The 22,555-nt window shown below is 39.1% G+C and overlaps 1 protein-coding gene across 1 annotated transcript; it reads left to right on the top strand.

Annotated features, from left to right (window-relative positions):
- The first annotated feature begins 10,839 nt into the window (after window positions 1-10,839).
- Window positions 10,840-15,091, top strand: LOC124271605 (multiple epidermal growth factor-like domains protein 10). Its single transcript, XM_046706754.1, has 5 exons — window positions 10,840-10,906; window positions 11,021-11,079; window positions 11,637-12,536; window positions 13,254-13,371; window positions 13,791-15,091. Exons 2-5 carry the CDS (start codon window positions 11,028-11,030, stop codon window positions 14,317-14,319), a joined length of 1,599 nt encoding a protein of 532 aa, XP_046562710.1. The 5' UTR covers window positions 10,840-10,906; window positions 11,021-11,027; the 3' UTR covers window positions 14,320-15,091.
- The last annotated feature ends 7,464 nt before the right edge of the window (window positions 15,092-22,555 follow it).

Here is a 22,555-nt window from a genome sequence, read left to right as displayed (position 1 = left end):
CTTGCCTGTTTAGTGAATTCCCCTATCATCTTCACCGCTGTTTGTATTTTTGACTAGGGTGAAATGACAACCGGTGGATATTCGGGAATGGTAGTTCCCTTGCCTTCACATTCCATTGAGTGAGTGAGTTATTTTAGCCAAATCTTACGTATGAAAATTGTAAATTTATAAATGAATAAAACCAAACTTACTTAATATACTTACATGTCTGCAAAGGACAGTAAAATAACTAGTTTAAGACAGATTTACACTTAAAACTAGCATATAACCACTATTTCTATCTGCCGCAATACAATATAAAAATGGGCTGTAGGTTGCCACCAACTGAAGGTATATCACCATACTAGGGACCATTGGGACTTACAGTGCTCTTTCTACCTGCATGTACTCTAGTGATTTACACAATTCCTTCATCTGTTAGCAATTTTAGCCAGTAATTTAAACGAACATATATACTATTATTAAAAATGCGGTCAGACTGAATCTACTTTGAAAGAGTTTGAAACATATTTGATATTATATAACACCCGTAAAGTCTAATCAACAACTTTGGTGTCATTTGATGCCTGAGGTGAAAATGTCTCAGTAGATGGTCGTCATCGTGTAAAACTGAATGTTAAATATGCACATCTATCACCCTGCCTATAACAACTCCATGTTGGAGTAAAACGTGCATAACGGTATATTGTGTGGGAATGTCACTGGTAGGTAAAGTATGAGTGAGTGAGTTAAGTTTACGCAACACTCGGGAATATTCCAGATATGTGGTAGCGATCTGTACATAATCGAGTCTGAACCAGACAATCCAGTGATTAAAAGCATGAGCATCACTCTTTGCAACTGGGATACGAATACATGTGTCAACCAAGTCAGCGAGCTTGACCACCCGATCCCGTTTGTCGCCTCTTACGACAAGCTGGGTTATTTATTTAGTGAGGACGCAGACAAAACTATCAAAGTGAAAAATGAACAATGCAATAATGATTATTGTCACAGAGGAATAGAGGTGATTCTCTGAGGTTAAAGTTTGAGGCTGTGTTTCCGTACATGTCCAGAACTACAGCTACTGAAAGTTAGACTGTCACAGTGGACTCTAGCCTTGTGCTTTAACTCTCCCATTGTAGGAAGGTTGATGTATCAGCATCGTTCTACGTAAGTGGGATACAATGTCACGTGTCAACCATCTCAGCGAGCCTGACCACGGTATCCAGTTAGTTGCCTCACGACAAGCATGGGTTACTGAAGACCAATTCTAACCCGGATGTTCACGGGTAAGTAGGTAACTTATACCGTACAGAGATACGGATGGACACTGCTGCACTTCACACGACCCCCTCGAAGATTAATTATTGAAAACTTGTTCAAGTAATTCATCGTTACTTGACATTTGATCCTGAAATAGAAGCTTAAATTTCAAAACAAATGTAAATGGACTCAGTCTTTCAAATGCAGAAAAAGTGACCGTGTTTCGAGGAAATGAAAATCAATTTACAAACACCATCACCTCGTTCAATACTCAGAAATTTGAAATTCACGTAATGTTGCATGACGTTCTAAAACCGTAACCAAGAGAAAACATAAGCTACGAAATGAAAATGGTCCGATACAACACACAACGCATGGCTATAAAATAATAATCCTCGTCAAGTATATTTCATGACAGCAGTGTAATGTGTATTACAATTCATTAATTTGTAGAATGGTGTGTAGACCCATTGACTTTAGTCATGTAGATGGCAGATGAACCGACTGAGATCAGTATGTTTGTCGTGTTGAATAGTATTTTGATAATGTGTTATGGCGTTGCCGGGTTTAATCCCCTGGATGCCGAGGTTCTTTTTCAGGCGCACATTTTCATAAGGTTTGAAAAGTGAACGTTGTGCGAGAATTGCGCTATAAAAATACACAAAAATGTAGAATATTAAATTTCCTATCCGTCGGTATGAATATAAGTGCATCTACCTTGACGGTTTGAGACAAAGAAAATGCTAAATGTTGTCCAAAATTTTGTTATGCGTTGAAAAACAGTAAATTTCTTCGCTTTTTATCGTGCACCGATAAAAGCACTATGTTACGATTTGTTTTAATTTGGCATCTTTACGGAAAGTGTGAACAAAGGAAATACGTCCCGATATCTGAACGACATAGGTGTATATGAAATGGGTTTATGTGCTTATGCATAACGTTATACACTAAATCTTAAAAATGACTCGCAATACATGTCAAAAATGGATTTTCTTACGTCAAAGGACGACAGAGAGGTAATATATAAGATAAGGGGGCATAACTCTGCTATGCTTAAGACTACGTCAATGTAAGTTCACTTGGAGGGAATTTGTTGTGGACCCTATATTTTCATATTTTATGTTCACGGTGAACCAAAGTATTCCAATTCGAATATCCCAAATGTGAGCGGATACATTGTGGTAGTTTCACAATATATAACAAAAGATGACAACGTACTACATAAGAAAGCACGTAATAGCGATTTCGCTGGCCCTGTGCGATATGTAAGTTAGTTCTCAGATTCCCATATTCCCCTGTTTGTGTAGATGTATTTTGACTATTTTTGCATCATCATTAAAATGGTACTAGCCGTATCTTCAAATGCAATGAAATTACTGAAAATAATAAAACATTTTAGTTGACGTCATTGTTTGTTTTATGGATTTTGCGACTTCGGAAAAAGACGACACTGGTCTGCTGATTAGTATATATTTCACCTAATTTCCAATTAATTGTACAGAAGGTCTCGGCTTCTAAGTCAGAATTTAACACACTTTAGAAAAAAATGCAATGAATGATTTTACCATTTAAATAGTGAGTGTTTAGAAGATAAAGCTACTCTGTTTTCAATTTTGCGGTCCTTTGTCGTTGATTAAGGACGCTAAATGTAATTTAAAAACCGAACGCGTTAGAGTGAGGTTTTAAATTAAACATTTAGCGGTCTTAAATCAACGATAAAGGACCGCAAAATTGAAAACAGTGTAGCTTTATCTTCATTCTAGCACGACTGATAAGCGTTTTAAAACCGAACTGTTTGGCGCGCAAGAACACAAGGCGCGAAGGGGCCTTTTTCCTGGAAATCGCTTGGAATCGTCCCGTTGAGGGACAGGTTGTGTAATGAACAAAATGAGACATTTTCAACAACATAAATGCTTTATTTCAGGAACCAGTATGCTTGTATTTGTAACAAGTAGCATACATAAATATAAAAATACAGTTTATACTGTGAGCAAGTACAATTATTTGATTTTTCTCAAGCGAATTATTGATCTCCCCTACTGTATGACAATCGACTCGTCCCAATTCAAGCCGTGAAGTCGCTAAGTTTAGTCGCCGCTAACTTTATTCACGGAAATATTTAATAACTGTTGATAACCACCCTACTATTCCCAATTTGGAAAAGACCTGACATGCCACGTTTTATGTGGGATACATGGACAGTGGAAGTGGAAGGACTGGGCATTACGGCCGGGACGGAAGCGGTCAGGTTAGGACGTGTGGGCCGACGTGTGTTGTCGACGTCAACACACGTAGATCTGGACCCGGTTTGAATATATACTGCCGCTTTTGCGCTGCTGACGGATTTTCCAGCTTCGTAGTTTCTTCACTGGGATTAGGTTCAAGAAATTCTCCTTCAAACCATTCGCTTTTACTTAAAAAAACACCAAAGATGCTGCCGAGATAGAAATTGCCGATGTCCGACATGTTTGTTTACAAACAATAGGGTCAACGAGTTCGTTGTATTCATACGCGGTGAATCGGTCACTTTAATTAGCGGTCTTAAACTGCCATTTAAGTACGGTTTTGATGAGCTCTCAGCCAATCAGAATCGAGTATCACACAATGTCGTGCTAGAATCTCAACGTCTCCGTCATCTAAAATTATCCACCTGGTTGCTTAGATACTGCCTTCTTCTAAACTGATGCAAAATCCCATTCCCTAAAGTCGATCTGTGGACGGGTTACACATCTTTGAAAATACAACATTTTCTCAACAGATTCCTGGGTTATGCGTTTCTTTTTTGAATAGTTTATATTTGTTTGATATCATGTTGTCACAATATATTTCAATCGAATATAAATTGATTACAAATATTATTGAAAACAATGATAGTGAATCATGAAACGTTTCTGACAGTCGCGCACCTGGCCAATCAATATATACTCAGCAGCAAAAAAACGTCAGTACGAATTCAAAATTAGATAGGCATTGTAATCAAATCATTACAGAAATGGACATTTTAAGCGGATCAAAAACATTTTTGTGTACAATATCTTGACACATCAATGAACAATTTCAAGACATTACGTGAACGTTTGCAGTCCATTCAGACCCTTGACTTCAGTATCTAGTGTGACCACCACGAGCGGCAATAACTGCAGCACAGCGTCTATGCATGGTGTGCACCAATCGATTGATGAAGGCCATTGCCACCTGGAACTACACTCTGAGAAAGGCCTGGCGCAATAAATCGGCTGTGTTCGGACTTGGTATGACATTATTCAGTCTCCTCTGAATTTCATCCCAAAGATGTTCAACTGGGTTTACATCAGGAGTAAGGGCTGGCCACTGCATAACAATGACACCGTTCTGCTGTAGGAAGTCCCGTGTAACTCTGGTAGTAGGGGCCCGGGCGTTATCATGCTCGAAATGTGGTATGACGTGGGGTCTGAGAGCTTGGTCGATGGGCGTGATATATTTAGAATTGTATTGGACTTCAAAGTGAGAGCTAAGGAGGAAGGACGTATATGTCCCTGTGGCACCCAGGGGTTTAACATAAACTAAACCGGAATCTCGCAGCTGGAATCAAGGAATTAGGCTGTGGTGAGAATAATGTTCTGTTTCGACGATCATGTTTTGATACAATTTCTGGACACAGTCCTAAGTCCTGTTCAGATGCGGCACTTCTCCTTCTCGTAGCTACACACACACCTCTGACATGCTGAAGGTACATAGTGCATGCAATGAGTGGCTCATGATGAAAACAATTTTTTTCACCTCGTCACCTAGTCCTTAACGACACGTGGGGTGGGGTGGGGTGGGGTGGGGAGGAGGGCTGGTGTAACATACTGGATAAAGCGTGACTCGATTTCAATACATACGAAACCAACATTTCTATTGAAGTGTGGGCAAGTTGCCTTGTCACTGAGTGTCCTTGATTACAAAGAGAAAGTGGTTACTAATATTTTCCGGAAAGAGAAACAGAAACATTTGCCGACAGGAAAGAAATAATACAAATGTCTATTCAGTTGAAAACTCGTCCTCCAGCTTTTGCAATGTACATTGTTTTGCTCACTTTTTAAAAATTTAAAGCTAAACATTAAAGTTTCGTTTGTACTAGTTTCTACATAACAAATAAATGCACTCGTGAGTCATGCAATTTCTGGAAAATTATTCACTTGATTGTCCGGTTAACTTACATGCTGCAGTCCCACGATGACTACTGGGCAGTGTCAGACCAGAAATACTTTGATGGGAATTGTGTGAATAGCGGGTGTTACCTTTTTGGGCAGGACCTGCTTACCCCGTGGAGAACACCTGGTGTCCTCGCCGACGTTCAATGATCCATCCATGTAATTTCCCAGTTGTAGTGCCTATTACGCCAAATTCAATCTGCTTTGGCAGATGATCCAGGCTTGTTATATTATATATTATATTATATTGATTAAATATTTGATATTTCTGTAAAAATTAGCAAAAGCTTCAAAGCAGCTTCTTGTGATTGAAACAAGCAAACGCTTGAACATCAAAACATATCATGTTTTCTCGTTCCATAGACATGTTATATCTTAAAAGTTAAAATTGAAATTGATCAGTTACACCACGCGGCTGCTCTTCCGATGACGTTGCCGACAAGTAACTATTCTACTACCGATACTTTCAGAGCTGCCAATCCTTGATAACCCCACTGAGTGAGAATGACACAAGCCCGGGTCCAGGCTCAGCAGGCCCCGGTCAGGTTTAGGGTGACAGGGGGGCCAGGGGAAATCATATTTCACCATAACTACGCACACCTAGGCTATCTCTGATAAGGTTAAAAAATGACATAATTAGATTTAGACAGAAATTTACTCACATTTTAAAGAATCAGAGTTCACACTTCAACAGGGAAAAGACTTAATATTGTTTTAATGATTTTTTCATGAATCTTAGAGATAATATTTTTCAAACTGTTTGAATCTAAATATCCGCGTGAGAAAATGGAAGCATGGCGTGAGAGCGTGAGTTTAGTTGGAAATGCGTGAGACTCACGAGATATGCGTCACGAGATGTTGAAAGGCACGCACTGTATTTGACTAGAACATGGATACCTCCACGTGTTGTCAGTGGTTCACCTGAGACAAACCCTCAAAACACATGCATTTACAAGTGGACTGTCACTGTCAACTCAACGGTTCACATATGCGAATCATTCTGAGTAAAGAAAAAAATCATGAACGATCATAGCTGCAATCCTGTAGATTGAGTTAGAATGCGGAACATAATAGCTCTACTGTGAGTCACCCACCACTGTTCTGACAGCAGGTCTGCTGCACTTGTAACGAGCCAACACTCCATGTCAAGGTTGTGATGACATAACTAGTCACTACAGTAGAGAAAAGAGGACAGCATACAAGGCAACTGTCATTCATGTAGCTAATAAGTCACCACTGTATAGTTATTGACAAAGAGATGCTGCAATTATTTTTACATTTTAGACACTGTAAACTAAGCGCGTTTTCCGTATCACTGTGAATTGTCAGGCTGCGATAACATATGAGAGAGCCGGAAACAAATCTTGTTTCGTCATCTCCAAAACAATGTTTCCCCACTACTGTCAAATTTTACCTTGACCCTCTTTGAGACTAATCCTTGAGAGGAAACATGTGATTTCACATTTGAATTTAACTGAATTGAAAATGTAACCTATTTTAGAATCTTAAATGCATGTTGTTATTTCAGGAAATAAAAACGAATTTAATAGCAATGGATTGTTTTGTGTGCTTCAGCTAGCAAAACTTTCAATTTCTTTGAGTGGGAAAAAATATGTGTACAAAGAATTACTTTCCATGCTCAATACATTTTGAAATATTCAGTTACTCATGCTTTCAAATGTTTTGCGTAAGAGCATAGACCCGAAAGCCACACGCTCACCGGCTACAAGGGCAGAAAATGTACTCAGGAGAAAGCTACTGTGAATGTGTTATATTGTTAAGTGTAATGTTGTCCTGGACAGATATTTGTATCTGTAAGAAACATGTGGTGGTATTAATATAAACGTGTTGAATTCTATTCTGTGAATGACATACACTTATATATAAGAGTCTATGAGAAGGTGAACAGTTGTATGTACAACAGCCATTCCACAATGAGAGAGTTTCTATCCGAAACGTTTTAGTGAATCAGCATGTATGTATACTCATGCCAATAATGGTTGTCACCCCTCAGCCTATCAATAGTGAGTGAGTGAGTTCAGTTTTACGCCGCACTCGGCAATATTCCAGCTATATGGCGGCGGTCTGTAATTAATCGAGTCCGGACCAGACATTCCAGTGATCAACAGCATGAGCATCGATCTGTACAACTGGAAACCGATGACGCGTGTCAACCAAGGTAGCGAGCCTGACCACCCAATCCCGTTAGTCGCCTCTTACGACAAGCATAGTCGCCCTTTGTGGCAAGCATGGGTAGCTGAAGACCTATTCTACACCGGATCTTCACGGGTCGCTTATTAACAAGAATGAAGGGGGTGACAACCATTATTGGCATGACTATATGAATGTATGTGTGTGTACGAGCGTGCGTGATATTCTAAAAATTCTGCACCTCTTCGAAATGTGTCGTAGCCGAGTGAACGTCTACTGTATGCAGATGAAAGGTTCTAAGCAATAGTGATATATGTTGCTTAAAGCTAAGCAGACATTTGATTGTTAATTCCACTATAAATTTCACAATTGAAAGATTACGTCAATTCTGTGTTCCTCACCAGATATCTAGATACACTGATTCTTCGTTAAACTGTATCTTATTTTGTTTGAACTGTATTTGTTATTCGCGGTCTCAAGAAATATATTCCCAATCTGATTTGTAACAACCCTTCGCGTCAATCCCACATGCTCGATGGATGGGTATTCATTCCAATTTTACATATTAACAAATTCAATGTTGCCGTTGTATGTCGATGCCAATATGGATTCGTATAAAAATATACACAAGGGACAGTTCAGAGTTCATAAAACGGGCATCTTAAAGTGTGAAGTAACTACAGCTTGAACCTCTGTGTCTAGAGATAAAGTGATGATCAAGAAAGACGTCATATCATAAAATGGACGAGATTCTATCCATTGCCAATTTTCTCATATATTTTATATATTTAGTTAACTGAATGAATCGAGTTTTGAGACGTCGTAACGAGTGTTTTGCACAGCATGATCGTGGTGGAAGTGAGATGATATGACAATGATCGGCTGAAGTGCACTCCATATTTACCATGACAGAGTCCCGGGATAACCTTATCGGAACATCATTATCGAAACACTCATGGTAGCATTTGCTGGGCAACGTTTCATCTTTCACGGTGATAATGCTCGATTGTTCCTGTCTCACTCCAAAAGCAAAACATCCTTGCCATGTCATGCCGTAGCCAGCATTCAGTCGTTAACAGTCACCTTCGAACCTATCTGGGACGTTACTGGTGGACACTGATGCGTAGAGCATGGGTCGAAACATGCGAGCCTTGATTCGTTGTATGTCTGATCTAGTGATGTTGGATGCAAAAGAAAATTGAATTTGCAATCTGATCGCTTTCTTCAAAGTACTTCAAAGTGTGGATGGGCCGACGCCTTTTCACAAAGATGTCCTAGACGAGTACCTCAACGAATTCTTTGAGTAGCATTTTAGATGTTTAATAAAGACATATTTTATGGATCACATTGTCATTATGTCGTGATTGAGATGTGTCAATACTGATTCTTGTACTGTTGTCAGGCAGGAATGAAGTGACAGATATGATGACTTATACATGTATTTGGTCCTGAACACTTGGTGTGTGTTTAAGCTGAAATGCATATAGTGAACTACGGTTATAATGAACTAAGAATATTGGCACCTTTCAGCTTTATATAACCTTAGTTTAATGTAATCATAGAATTTGACATCATCCGAATTTGGAATGCTTGAATTGTTCTTGTTCTTTTGTCTGCAACCTTGGTGGACAGCGTTGCGAAAATGTGATCTACAATGATAGGCACTGTTTTACACATAACGATTGGAGCCATTTTAACACTTTGGACGGTGGTGTACTTTAGATACTTCAACTGCAACATGGAAGAAATACGTAACATGCTCTCGTCAATAACCTGCTTGCAATACAAGTGTCCTTTACGTTACACGACCAGACATCTTGGCAAAATAAGGACACATAGCATCAGGCTTCACTTTAAAAAGAAACTAATTTAGTTATAATGATGCAACTAGAACATTTCCTCAGCTAAATACCGATAAATTACAAGAAATGTCGAGGATCTCCAAAAGGCTTCCAGGAACCATTTATTGTTCCTCAAACGGTTTAGGAGGAGTAAATACAAAGTAACGAAGTGAGACAAATAATGCATCACAATAGCCGAATGTTATTTCCAAATTATTGGGCTCGACGATGTATTCCAGAAACGTAGGAATGAGTGTTCGAATCTCGATTCGCCATGATTATTTCTAGGTGTTATACCCGTCCTCGATGGATTCAGCAAACAGGTACCTGCATCAGTCCAGGCTTTCATCGCAGCTCACGAAGACAGGCCATAGATATAGGGATACTTCATTCAGTCAGAGGTTCTTTGGTATTATACTGATTCAGACATACATACAGACAGACAGAAAGACAAACAAACAGATATACAGACAGACATTCAGTAATAGGCCACTGGCCAATTAACATGCGTTTTACAGAAAAAAACCATCAGAATCTTTTATTTTCCCAACATTATATAAATATAGGAATGAATTATTTATAACATGTTTGTTTGTTGAAGACCGTTGACAAAGCTGTTTTGTGATAGAGGGTGTTTCGAATATTTATCCAGAAACTTATGTCTTATATCTAGGAAGACTTTACAATAAAGTAAAACGTGTACTTAATCTTCAATTAAATTAAGATTACTTTTTTGGCAAAAAAGACAGAATCTTGATTCACAAAGGACATTGTTATATCTATCAACTGATTCAAAGCATAAAGCATAAAATATAGCATGTAGTATCGGGCATTTTATATACAAGAATATCCTTATCACCACCACCGATAACAACTTCTTTCCAACTTCTTCTATCATGCTTGACTGAAATGAGACTCCACTATTGAATGCATATATAGAACGTCATACTAGTGCATTGGGATGTTTTGTATTGAACGAGAAGATGGCATGGGAGCAGACAAACAACGAGTTCGAAGGATGACGTTCTATATTTATCATATACCCTCTTATCTTTCATTAATCTGTTACTTAATAAAGAAAATCATAGCCTAGCGGCAGACATCCAATACACAATATTTCAGCAGTCAGGTCCTGCCTGCGACGGCTTGGCTACAAATAATTCCATACAAATGTTCTACTCAAAACCGCTGTAATATTTTAGAGGAGATACAAAAAATCTCTGGGGACTGTGCTGTGATCTGCCGTTTGGTTATAGATACATCTGTGAATAGATGTAGAAATCACGTCCGTGATATCGACGTCATCATTTCACAACCGTTTGTTTTAGTATGCATGAATCACAGATCGGCCGTCTATTCCGGAAGTTGAAACCTCACTGAAACCATGACGTTCATGTAGTGCCCTAGTTCAGTGTTGCCTGCACCACCAGAAACTTGAGTTCAGTAGTCCGTTCATCTCCCATCTGCCCACACAGCAGTAGCCTCAGTGGACAGGTACGTTTGTATTTTAACAACACCCATCTATGACATTTGCATTTATCGGATAACTGAAATCACCCAACCAACGATACTGAAGCTAAATGTAAGACTGTGTTGTGTTAATTTCAGGACAGCGATGGAAATTCAGGTTATACTGAGTGTAGCGCTGGCGCTTTTGTCAACACAGGGTAACGTTTGAATACATTTGGTATTTTGATTAAGTAAAACCAAAATATTTAAATTTGTAGTAAAGATTAATGACATTCTGTGAACACAGACTTTGTGGCAGTAATACAATCGCCTGTACACTTGTTTAACTGAGCCCGTTCGGGCACGTGAACCGTGTCGTTTCTGAGTGTAAAAAATATTTCCTGCCTTTTGATTTCTGAGTAGCGACAGTCACTTCAGTTGTGTTGGTTGTTCTAAAAAATATTGGCTGAGTATACTACTCTGGATATCACAATAAGTTTACTGATTTGTCGTACATGTATAGTGAACGTCCATCAATGGGTGGCAACATAAGGCTGTCAGTAGAATACTAATGTCAACACTGATGACACCAGAAGGCCCTGCCTTTAGCACGAGTAAAAGAACTGAATTGGGAAACTGGCTGTGTGTTTTGATGGATGTGTATGATATTAGATATAATTCATACAGGATATAAATATAATCTAAAATTGTATTCACTATTCAAATATACAGTCAAACATGAAATTAATGTTTACTATGAACGGGTCTTTTACAGCGGATAAGTGTATGGAGGACCAACAGTGCTCAAACTGCTCACGTTCAACACAACACTGCAGTACAGATTGCTTTTCTGGGTATTTCGGCATTAAATGCAAGTTACCTTGTAGCCAGCAATGCATAAACAGTAAATGTAACTTGACACGAGGTGGGATTGGTATATGCTTAGACGGTTGTGTACCTGGTTTCTATGGTACTCGATGCAATATCCAGTGCACACTTCCGAAGGGAAACTGTACAAAATGTCCTGGAGGATGTGATGGAACGTTCTGCCATCTTACATCATCTTGTGTTTCTGGATGCCATGACCAATACTATGGGTCCAGCTGCAAGAATTGTTCACCCAGATGTCAACACTGTAACAGGAAGACAGGCAGATGTGACGTGTGTCATGATCCATATCATGGCCTGGACTGTGAATACTCATGTGCACATTGTTCAACAACTGATTGTGTACAAACATGCGCACCTGGGTTGTATGGACGGACATGCTCAAAAAGATGCAACGCTGCCTGTTTGTCTTATCCTACCGCTATTGCCAATGATACTCTGACAAGTAACAGTTTCCCCTCCTGCATATCTGAATGTCAAAGATATAGTGGCGAGTGTATCAATGGTTGTGCAGATGACTGGTCTGGTCCACACTGTTCCTCGCCAATTAAATGTAACCCAAACTGTTTGGGTTGCAATGAGACGGGTGCCTGTATTGACGGATGTCCCTCTGGCTACTTTGGAGATGACTGTAGGCCTTGTCCGAAGTCCTGTTTCAATCACACATGTTACCCAAACAACGGGTTGTGTGACAACGGGTGTATCCAAGGACAATATGGACAATCCTGTCAACTATCCTGCATCCACTGCCCGGGAGGTGCTTGTCATCCTGGTACTGGGATATGCGGTAAGGCATAATGCATTTCTATATGTTATATAATTTCTTGTTTGAATGCAAATTGTGAATAGTGCGAGCATTAGGGCATTGGGAGCAAACGACTGATGTCAGTGATTGGTTTATATTTCATAGAATTACCTAACTGAATAAAAAACAAATACTTATAGAAAAAAACATACAAACGAACAAATGAAAGTTATATATATTATACATATTGTCTGAATGAATGTATAGTTTCTAAATCCTTTACACGGAGTTGAGAAAAATGAAGTTTATATTTCAGTCGAACAGGGTTTGGGAATTCATATATAGCATACTGGCCTCATATCAATTGGTATCAAATTTGGCAGATATACCAACAACCGAAAAGCATCTTTTCCGAGATGATTTAGACGGATATAATTACCACCTCCGATTTGTGAATTTATGTCTATTCACTGAAAGATGAAAACATGCGGACACAGATTCGGCTCATGATGTGTCTATAACTGTTATATTTTCCCTCCTCTTTTGTGCAGATCATGAATGATGCCACGATTTGAATACTGGCATAGACTCATTTATTCATTCGCATATGTGCTTGAAACTCAAAATATCATCAGTGCAATCAGTTGAAATGGAACATGTACCAATACTCATGTGCGAAATTCATTTGTAATGAACACGGAATCGGTTAATACAATTCATACATGTACTGACAACTGTTTGTTTTATTCCGCTTTTCAGTTGCCATTCAGGGTGCCATGAATTATGCAACCATTGGAACAACCACTGCACTGATTTTAGTCGTTGGAATCATTGCACTCGGGTGCATTTTTTACTTCAAGAGAGTCGCTTCAAAGAGGTCAGCACGTACACCTTGTTGACGTGTTGCGCAAATGTCAAATAGAGCCTGAGCTAACATTTGATTGGAGGAGATTATGTGTGGAACATATTTCATTATTCAACATTCCTGTTAAGTTAAGAATGTACATCTTCGGGAACTAGAACTGTCGCCATTCAAAGTATCTCAGACAAAATGTATTTGTTGCCAATATAATAATGATATAAATGCAAAACAGTTTGCAATTTACTTACATACCTTGTAAATATATTAAGATTACGGAACTAACTTATTGAATATCACAAGTTTCCAAGAATATGTTCTGAAACAGGCAGAACAGCACAGCAAACTATCAGACAAACCAGCTTTGTGATACTAGTTTGCTTGTAATCAATGGTAACTTGTAGCAGTATACTCTGTACCCATGTGTACGTTTTCAGGGATCGGCAAGCAGATGAGTCCATATTGACACAGAGATCAAGACAACTGGAAACAGGAGATAACTACACAATGCATCAATACGTGGATATAGACGATTACGATGAAGTATCTCAGAGGCAATGGCAGAAACAAGGACGGGAAGAGGAAGGAGCTTACGATGAAGTATTTCAGCTGCATGGACAGCAACAAGGACCGACAGAGGAAGAAGACTACGATGAAGTATCTCAAACCCATGATCAGCAACAAGGACCGGCAGAGGAAGGAGACAACAGTGACCCTGCACTTCCTGCTTTGGCTGACAACTTTCCTGAGCCACATGACAGTGAATATGATGATGGTATTCCTGTACTACCTGTGTTGGCTGATTACTTTCCCGGGGCACAGGATGCAGAAGACAGCAATGGTGGTGACACATTACCTGAGTCAGCGCGTGGTTCCCAGTCATACATTCCCTTAATGAGGGATGTGTTTGTTGATGATGCGAGAACTGTAGTCACGTATATATCCCCAACTGAAGACAACACATAGAGTAGCAATGGAAAATACTTTATGCCTGAAATACCGATACATTAAAATACGCACCTCTGTAACCTTTGTTTTACACACTGTCAGAGTGTTTTCAACATATGTTGACTACATGAACAGGTCACCTAGTCACATGCTGTATCTTCACAGAAGGCTGGTGGTGATTCATCACCATCCTAAGACCAGTAGCATCTGTAGTTAATGTCATTATGACCAGAGTGTTGGTCTGTGGTGTTCGACAACTAACAAACTCTTAAACTTGTGCGCATGATATAGGGTCACGACTACCTCGCCATGTTTGTTTTATACGTCTATCATCGACATTCTATAACACAGCGCATCATGGCTCTGATATCCACGAGCCTCTGTTGTCTGTCTGGTGACAGGAATACTATTCTTTGTAATGCTTTCCACAGGCATCATGAAGATGAAGCTTGGGAGTAAAACAATCAGACAAGTAGTGGACATCCCCGTTGGAACTGTTTGCTACCACTTGCTGAACTCTTGCGCTATGAATATCAATCAGAATTTATGTTCGGAAGGCAAAATCTAAACACAATAATTTGGCCAATAGGTTTAACTGAATCCTGAGGGATATTAATGATCTAAGACATGGTCGAAATCATATCTGCTCTGGATGGATATTTCACGCCAACGTGAAAGGGTTTTATCCATTTTGTGTATTTGTCGGTGATCATCGTCTGTGCTGATTTAGCTGTCTTGTTAACTATATAGCCACCCTATGAAAATAAAACTGCAAACTGTCGCCAATGCCCTTAATTACTTTCTCGTTGTTTAGTGTTTCAGTTTCAGGCTGTGATATACCAACCTATTTTCTGTCCTTTGTCGACAGGAATAATACAATGATTACCTTGTTTCACCGCTGTATAGCTGTAACATTGCGAACACAATGTCAAATTTCAGCTCACTTACTCACCTCAGTTTCAAGAAAACAGCTGTGTGACCACGCCAGGACAAAACTGTTTCAGGGAACGCGTAATCCTCTGGAACTGATATTTTAGTTTATTTTATAAAAAGATAAAATACAAAGTACATAATGCAATACAATGGATGGATGGACGTACTTAGTATACATACATATCATAAATAAATTACATTCTCTCCACAATTATGCATTGTACAATATGTGTATGGCCCCGAAAGAAATAGGGGCGGTGGGGTAGCGTAGTGGTTAAAGGCCCGGCCAAAGACCCGGGTTCGATTCCCCACATGGGTACAATGTTTGAAGCCCATTTCTGGTGTCCCCTGCCGTGATATTGCTGGAATCATATTGCTAAAGGCGGCGTAAAACTAAACTCACTCACTCACTCACTCACCGAAACAGATAAGAGCATAACATGTATGAATGTGATATAAGAGCAATTATTGCATGTCCTTACAGAAAAGCTAGTTTGGTTTTAGTTTCTGAATCAAAATCATTTGCTTGTCACGCCGAGAGGAACATGAAACGCGGTAATTCTGCCCCGACATGTTGGTTATTCTGACATTAATGCAGAGTATGTTCATGGGTCCATGACCTAGTATCCAAAGGGTTCTTAATTTAATCCGCCCTTTTACCCTGCCAGGTAGTTGTGTTACCTGTCAGTTATCCCACACCTGGGAGGGCGTTTCTTTACCGGAACTACGGTATACCCTCGTACTTCGGTCCTGACGATAAGGGATGTGCGAGAGGTACCGTGTCAGTACCCGAGGGCCCTTTGGACCTTTACCGTAGTTCCTCCAGCAACCACAAGACGATGATCTTCGTTCCACAGTTTTATTAACACTGCGTTGCTAGTCCAACCTACTCTATTTGTCACATAATTAGGAGACTTCAGCTGGAAAGCTTCAGTCTCAGTCGAAATGCTGGTGCTTTGAGTTTGTTTCTTAGTACGAAAGTTAGTGACAATCAGATGAGAGCTGGTGCGCCCTAGGCCCCAGGGTTGGGGTTCCTAGGTGCACACTCCTTCTCGGCTTCAGGTCTCGCACCTCTCTCCCGTCTCTGAGCTTTGCTCCAGCTTAAAGCTGGGTTCCTACGTCACAGCCAACACCCTTGTCCATCTTTTCTATTGGTCAATAACCCATAACCTGACTATCTATTACTCTCCCCCACCTCTATTTCGTACCCCCAATACCATATTTGTAAGACCGTGAGGTGGATTCCAGGAATCTCAGAGTCTCTCTCCCCAAACCATATATGACTCGTAGAGTACCAAGAACTGGTAGCAGGGTCCCCGGACACGCCGCTCTGTCTTGATAGTGTAGCAGTTTTTCCCCTACCTAAGCTATGAGTCCCCTCTCCTTGCCCCCATCAGCTCCAACGACCTACTTTCATGTTTATTACCTCCGCTACTGACTTCCTACCTAACAACGTTATCACCCGCCATTAATGATCACCCGCCATTAATGATGTCAATTGTATATCTATTATTGCAGCAAGTACAATAATCTCATGCCTATTATACGACCCCCTTTCTGACTAAGAGTGTGCCCTCACACTCTAAATTCTATCTTTATCAATATTATGATTCCATGCCTATAATACGACCCCCTGTCTGACCAACAGTGTGCCCTCACACTCTAAGTTCTATCTTTATCAATATTATAATTTCATGCCTATAATACGACCCCCTTTCTGACCAACAGTGTGCCCTCACACTCTAAGTTCTATCTTTATCAATATTATAATTTCATGCCTATAATACGACCCCCTGTCTGACCAACAGTGTGCCCTCACACTCTAAGTTCTATCTTTATCAATATTATAATTTCATGCCTATAATACGACCCCCTGTCTGACCAACAGTGTGCCCTCACACTCTAAGTTCTATCTTTATCAATATTATAATTTCATGCCTATAATACGAGCCCCTTTCTGACCAAGAGTGTGCCCTCACACTCTAAGTTCTATCTTTATCAATATTATAATTTCATACCTATAATACGACCCCCTTTCTGACCAACAGTGTGCCCTCACACTCTAAGTTCTATCTTTATCAATATTATAATTTCATGCCTATAATACTAGATCTCACACTTCACTCAATGATCCATACATCATATACTTCAGGCCACATGTGTGTTTAAGTTCAACCCTAAATGAGCAAAGACGATATTTCAAGAGAATTCTGATCAGTTTGAGAGGCTTTATGAAAGATTCATCCTCATGACATTCTACAACTTCCTCATATGCTTCCATATTGGCAAATGGCGGAATGACGCATTGGTTGTTTTGGATAACCGAAACATTGTCTGTGATACATGTAGATATTAACGAATGTGTTCGTGAATTCCTCATTGGTGTACACAGGGGTTCTACCACTGATCAAAATGATTTTGATGAACATGGTCATGTAAGGGGAATGTCTACTCAGAGATATAACCAGCCACACTTTTCTTTACACACAGAAAGAAAGTATCGGAACACTTATGACTTCAACCCCTACGTAGCCATATATATCCATATCAGAATGATGTTTGTTTGTTTGAGTATTTTGACCCTTCAAGCGCACCATACATTGATTACATATGTGCATGCGCTACGATCAAATGCCAGTACCATATACAATACCTGCAACTGTCATTAAACAAGTACCATGTTTCAGTAAACTGTTCTTACACTTCGATAATTTGGGAAAAATAAATGGATTACCTTTTTATTAAGCAAAGACGGAGCCTCTTCAACTGACAACTAACAACAAATAGGCAATTCATTGGTACGCGGAAAGTATGCATTTCAATCAGGGTTGTTTAGATTACAAGAGATGTTGTCGTCTATCTATCTAGAGAGCAGCAATAACGAAACCTAACCTGCTCACATCAACACTACTACACCCACTATATCTATCTAGATAGAGGAATTGAGAACACGGCCTTTCTCACATCAACATTAAACCACACCCACTATATCTATCTAGATAGAGGCATTGAGAACACGTGCTTTCTCACATCAACATTAAACTACACCCACTATATCTATCTAGATAGAGGCACTGAGAACACGTGCTTTCTCACATCAACATGAAACCACACCCACTATATCTATCTAGATAAAGGCATTGAGAACACGTGACTTTATCACATCAACATTAAACCACACCCACTATATCTACCAAGATAGAGACATTGAGAACACATGACTTTCTCACATCAACATTCAACCTCAACCACTATATCTACCTAGATAGAGACATTGAGAGCACGCAACTCTCTCACATCAACATTAAACCACACACACTATATCTACCTAGATAGAGACATTGAGTAACTTTCTCCACCAACTTCTAGAGTGCCACTCAAACAAATCATCAGATCCAGAGACTGATTCGTTCGATGCAGACACGATGTCGAGAGTACTGAACGCCAATGGTGGCCACACGAGGTACTAACTACAGCGCCACCAAGTGTCTTTTTGGGATCCTCTATCTGACTTTTTCCGACCCCTACCGAACATCAATACTGGGACATAACCTATGCGACGTTTCGTTGCATTACGTTGATTATTAAAACCAACACAATGTATCATAATTAAGAAAACAAATAAGTTCAAATTCTTATATGCGTTTCCTTTTTGAGAGAGTATATTAATAAACATCGATAGCTTATTAATTCTGCTGTTTTCTTTGTACGCATTAGTAGCTTGAAGGTAATGAGATGTTTCCATTTACGATAGTGCGAAGGAATAGACTTTAGTCTAATATCATTAAAGTAACTACATCTCAGTAAATAATGAAGTTCATCAGCTACTGAGGAGGAGTCACATAACTTACATGTTCTATTGTCTCTGGTTATGTCCTCCCATTGGCCGGTCTCAATAGTTTGAAGGTGGTCAGTTGTTCTTAATTCCAGAATTCCAGGATATAAACATTAGTTAGAAGAAAAAAAATAACGTTCTAATGGTATAGTCTTTTATAGTCTTATAAAATATAAATGATTTGGGGCTATTATTTATTAAAGACCACCAACTCTGAATAAATTGGGTTTTTTAAAACACGAATTCTACCTTTAATGCCAGCCATTCAGTGTTATCACATTCTGGATTACAGAAAATATTACCAAGACGTACATGATTTAACGTACATTCGATAAAATTTAATCACTTGTCCTAATGGTCATATTGCTTGATAGTCGAGACTTGTTATTCTCTGATGTTGATGTTTCATGTTTTATTATTAATCCCTGTGTGCCACAACTTCAGTCTTTGATGTCTTCAAATCCTTTTGGGCACGTTCAAATATGTCGTATCGTGCCTACGAAGATTTCAAAGTGCTCAAGAATTGTTTGCATCAATAAATATGCCTTATGCTTGCCCGATGCAACGAACTAATCCAGATATTCACTGTGTAAAAAGGGTTGTAATGAGGGAAACACAGACTAGCCTTTGTCCTGTATGTGTGTTTACATTGTTTATACCTACACAAACTGTTGTACTTGTTTCTGATGACAATAATGCTTTTTCGTATTTTTGTTCCATGAAAACTGAAGCCATCAACAGTGACGACTGGCTTTCATAGTTAATGGGATGATGCTGAAACATTTGTGTCTACTACCACACCTTTATGGAATCATGCATTCTGATTGGTGAATCCTGCTGGTTTTTTTGTGTGTTTGTGTTCAACGCCAGACTGAACAATTTCCCAGCTACTTCACGATGTAAATAATCGAGCTTCGAACAGACAATCAATGATTGGCACCATGAGTACCGATCAACGCAAGTAGGATACGGTCAGCACAGGAAACATATCTGCAAGTCTGTCCACTCGATCCTGATAGTTGCCTCTTATGACAAGCATGGTTGCTGAATACCAATTCGAGGCCAGATCTTCACGGATGAGAGAATGCTAGTATTGATAGGCTTTAATTTCTCAAGAGGACCACCACCAGTGTCACATGAGTTCATAATATCACACATGCAGTTTCGATCACATAGTGGTGTACATAATTTTTATTTAAAATTTTAAAGTACATGTAATTTGTTATTTCTCAGTAATTTATTTGTATATTTGGCCTACTAATAACGTTCAATGGTCTAGAAGCCAGACCCCTTTAAAATGGTGAAAATGTGGTGCAGTTCTGGCGACCGAATGGGATGCGATTTTTCACAATCAGGAATGATTAAGCTTTGATTTTAAGCCGGTTGTCATCAACTATCATGCGTGACTACCGCGCAGGGGCCCTTTTAAGGTGCAACATTTCATTTCAGTTACGGTAATATTTTAACCGATAACTGGATCCTTTAATTCAATAACTTTGGTTTGGTATAACCGATTTCCATCAAATAAATAGTTTTGGAATGCTCAGATCATGATTTATAATTGTGGACAATAATAATTATATATTCGTGGTTGCAAAAATGTTTTGGTAAGGTCAAAGGTCAGTTTTATGGAAAATGCATTTGATGAGAATAATATGAGATAAACTTGACAAATTATTGGTAATTTTACTACAAATATGGTTTTCTAGATTCATCATATATCATTTGAAGATCATATAAACGTTTGGTTGGCAAAGTATGCATGATAAATCATTACAAGGAAACAAAAGTTGGTACTTTCTATTCAGACCAGCAAAGTCTTACACAATACCTGCGTTCAACAGTAACAGCTCCATGCTTTACAAAGCATTAACAATATCAAATATGTCGAAGATACTGTTGGACTATCTAAAATTGTCCGTTTATTGACAGTCTGGCAGAAAAATCAATTCAGCTGATGTCAGAGGGAGATGTTTTGATAAGTGTCAAGATTGTTTATACTTGTGTCACTTCACGGTCCACCTGCACTGCACTGACATGCTGTAAAACCCTTAAAAGTGGTGGGTAACAATATTATATCCATTTAGAAGGTTTATAGCTGACATTATTTTATTATGGTGCTCCAATTTCGTAGTGTTTACAGTGTGAAATATTACGACTTTGGTTTTCTTGATTTATTAGAGCATAAGTCTAAGCCTCAGGAGACTGGAGTACTGTTTGTCTGTGTGACGTAAACTCAATTATTGGAGATTTTTAAAGAGTGTAGTACCTATTGTCTTTTTGTTGTCGTCGCAACAATGGCAGAACATAATTGTTCGGATGTCAGTCCATCCAAAATCCCCAAACTATGCACAGATTACACCAAATGTATATTTTGTCAAACCACGAAGAGTGTACCTTTATGCACTGGGAGCGAAGCAGGTATATATCAAATTGCTGATGTGCTGCGACTTGACCTGAGGGATGACATCAGCGTACGAATCAGCAAAAACATTGAAAACTTGATTCAGCTCAATCCCAAATGGCATAAATCATGCTATACAAGTTTCACTAGTAAACACAATCTCAAACGACATACGAGTTCAGCATCTGAAGAATCATGTGGTTCCCTCTTTCCCATGACTCGGTCAATTCATTCTTCATCAAAACCAAGAGAATGTATTATATGGTCCTCTGTTGTTGGCAACTTGGAAGAAAGTTCATCACTTCAAGCTTCTGAAACACTAAAGCGTGTGGCCTCACTTCGAAATGATAACCATGTGTTAAGGAATTTACAAGAATGTCAAATTTTGAGGAGAAGCATTAACATTTCATAAATCCTGTCGAAAAACATACACATCCGCAGAGCACATCGCTCGTTTAGACAAAAAAGAAGATGCCGAAAGTGCCATAATACAGGCTTTCCAAACATTGACCGACTTTCTGGACAATGAACTTTTCTTTCGCAATAAGATTGTACAACTTACTGATTTGAGGGACAAGTTTAGATCTTTCCTTCAAGACATGAACGTTGATTGTCAAGGCTACCAATCTAGTCGTTTAAAACAGCGCCTACTACATCATTATGGGAACAAAATATCATTTCACACACGAAAGGATCCAACAAAGAGTGAACTTGTCTTTGCTAAGTCAGCATCAGGCTTAATTGCAGAACATAGCTTGACAGATTCTGTAAAGGAGGACCAGAGAATTCAAAGTGGAATGTCTGATGACATTATCCTCACAAAAGCTGCCAGTCTTCTCAGAGATCTTTGTTGGATCCTTTCATGTGAAATGATATTTTGTTCCCATAGTGATGATCTTTCATTCAAGACATGAACGTTGATTGTCAAGGCTACCAATCTAGTCGTTTAAATACAGCGCCTACTACATCACTATGGGAACAAAATATCATTTCACACATGAAAGGATCCAACAAAGATCTCTGAGAAGACTGGCAGCTTTTGTGAGGATAATGTCATCAGACATTCCACTTTGAATTCTCTG

Source organism: Haliotis rubra, unplaced genomic scaffold, assembly GCF_003918875.1.
Source record: "Haliotis rubra isolate DU_JTF1 unplaced genomic scaffold, ASM391887v1 Scf1617, whole genome shotgun sequence".
Taxonomy (NCBI): Eukaryota; Metazoa; Mollusca; class Gastropoda; order Lepetellida; family Haliotidae; genus Haliotis; species Haliotis rubra.
Note: the sequence above shows the minus strand (reverse complement) of the source record. Positions and strands in the feature narration are given on the sequence as shown.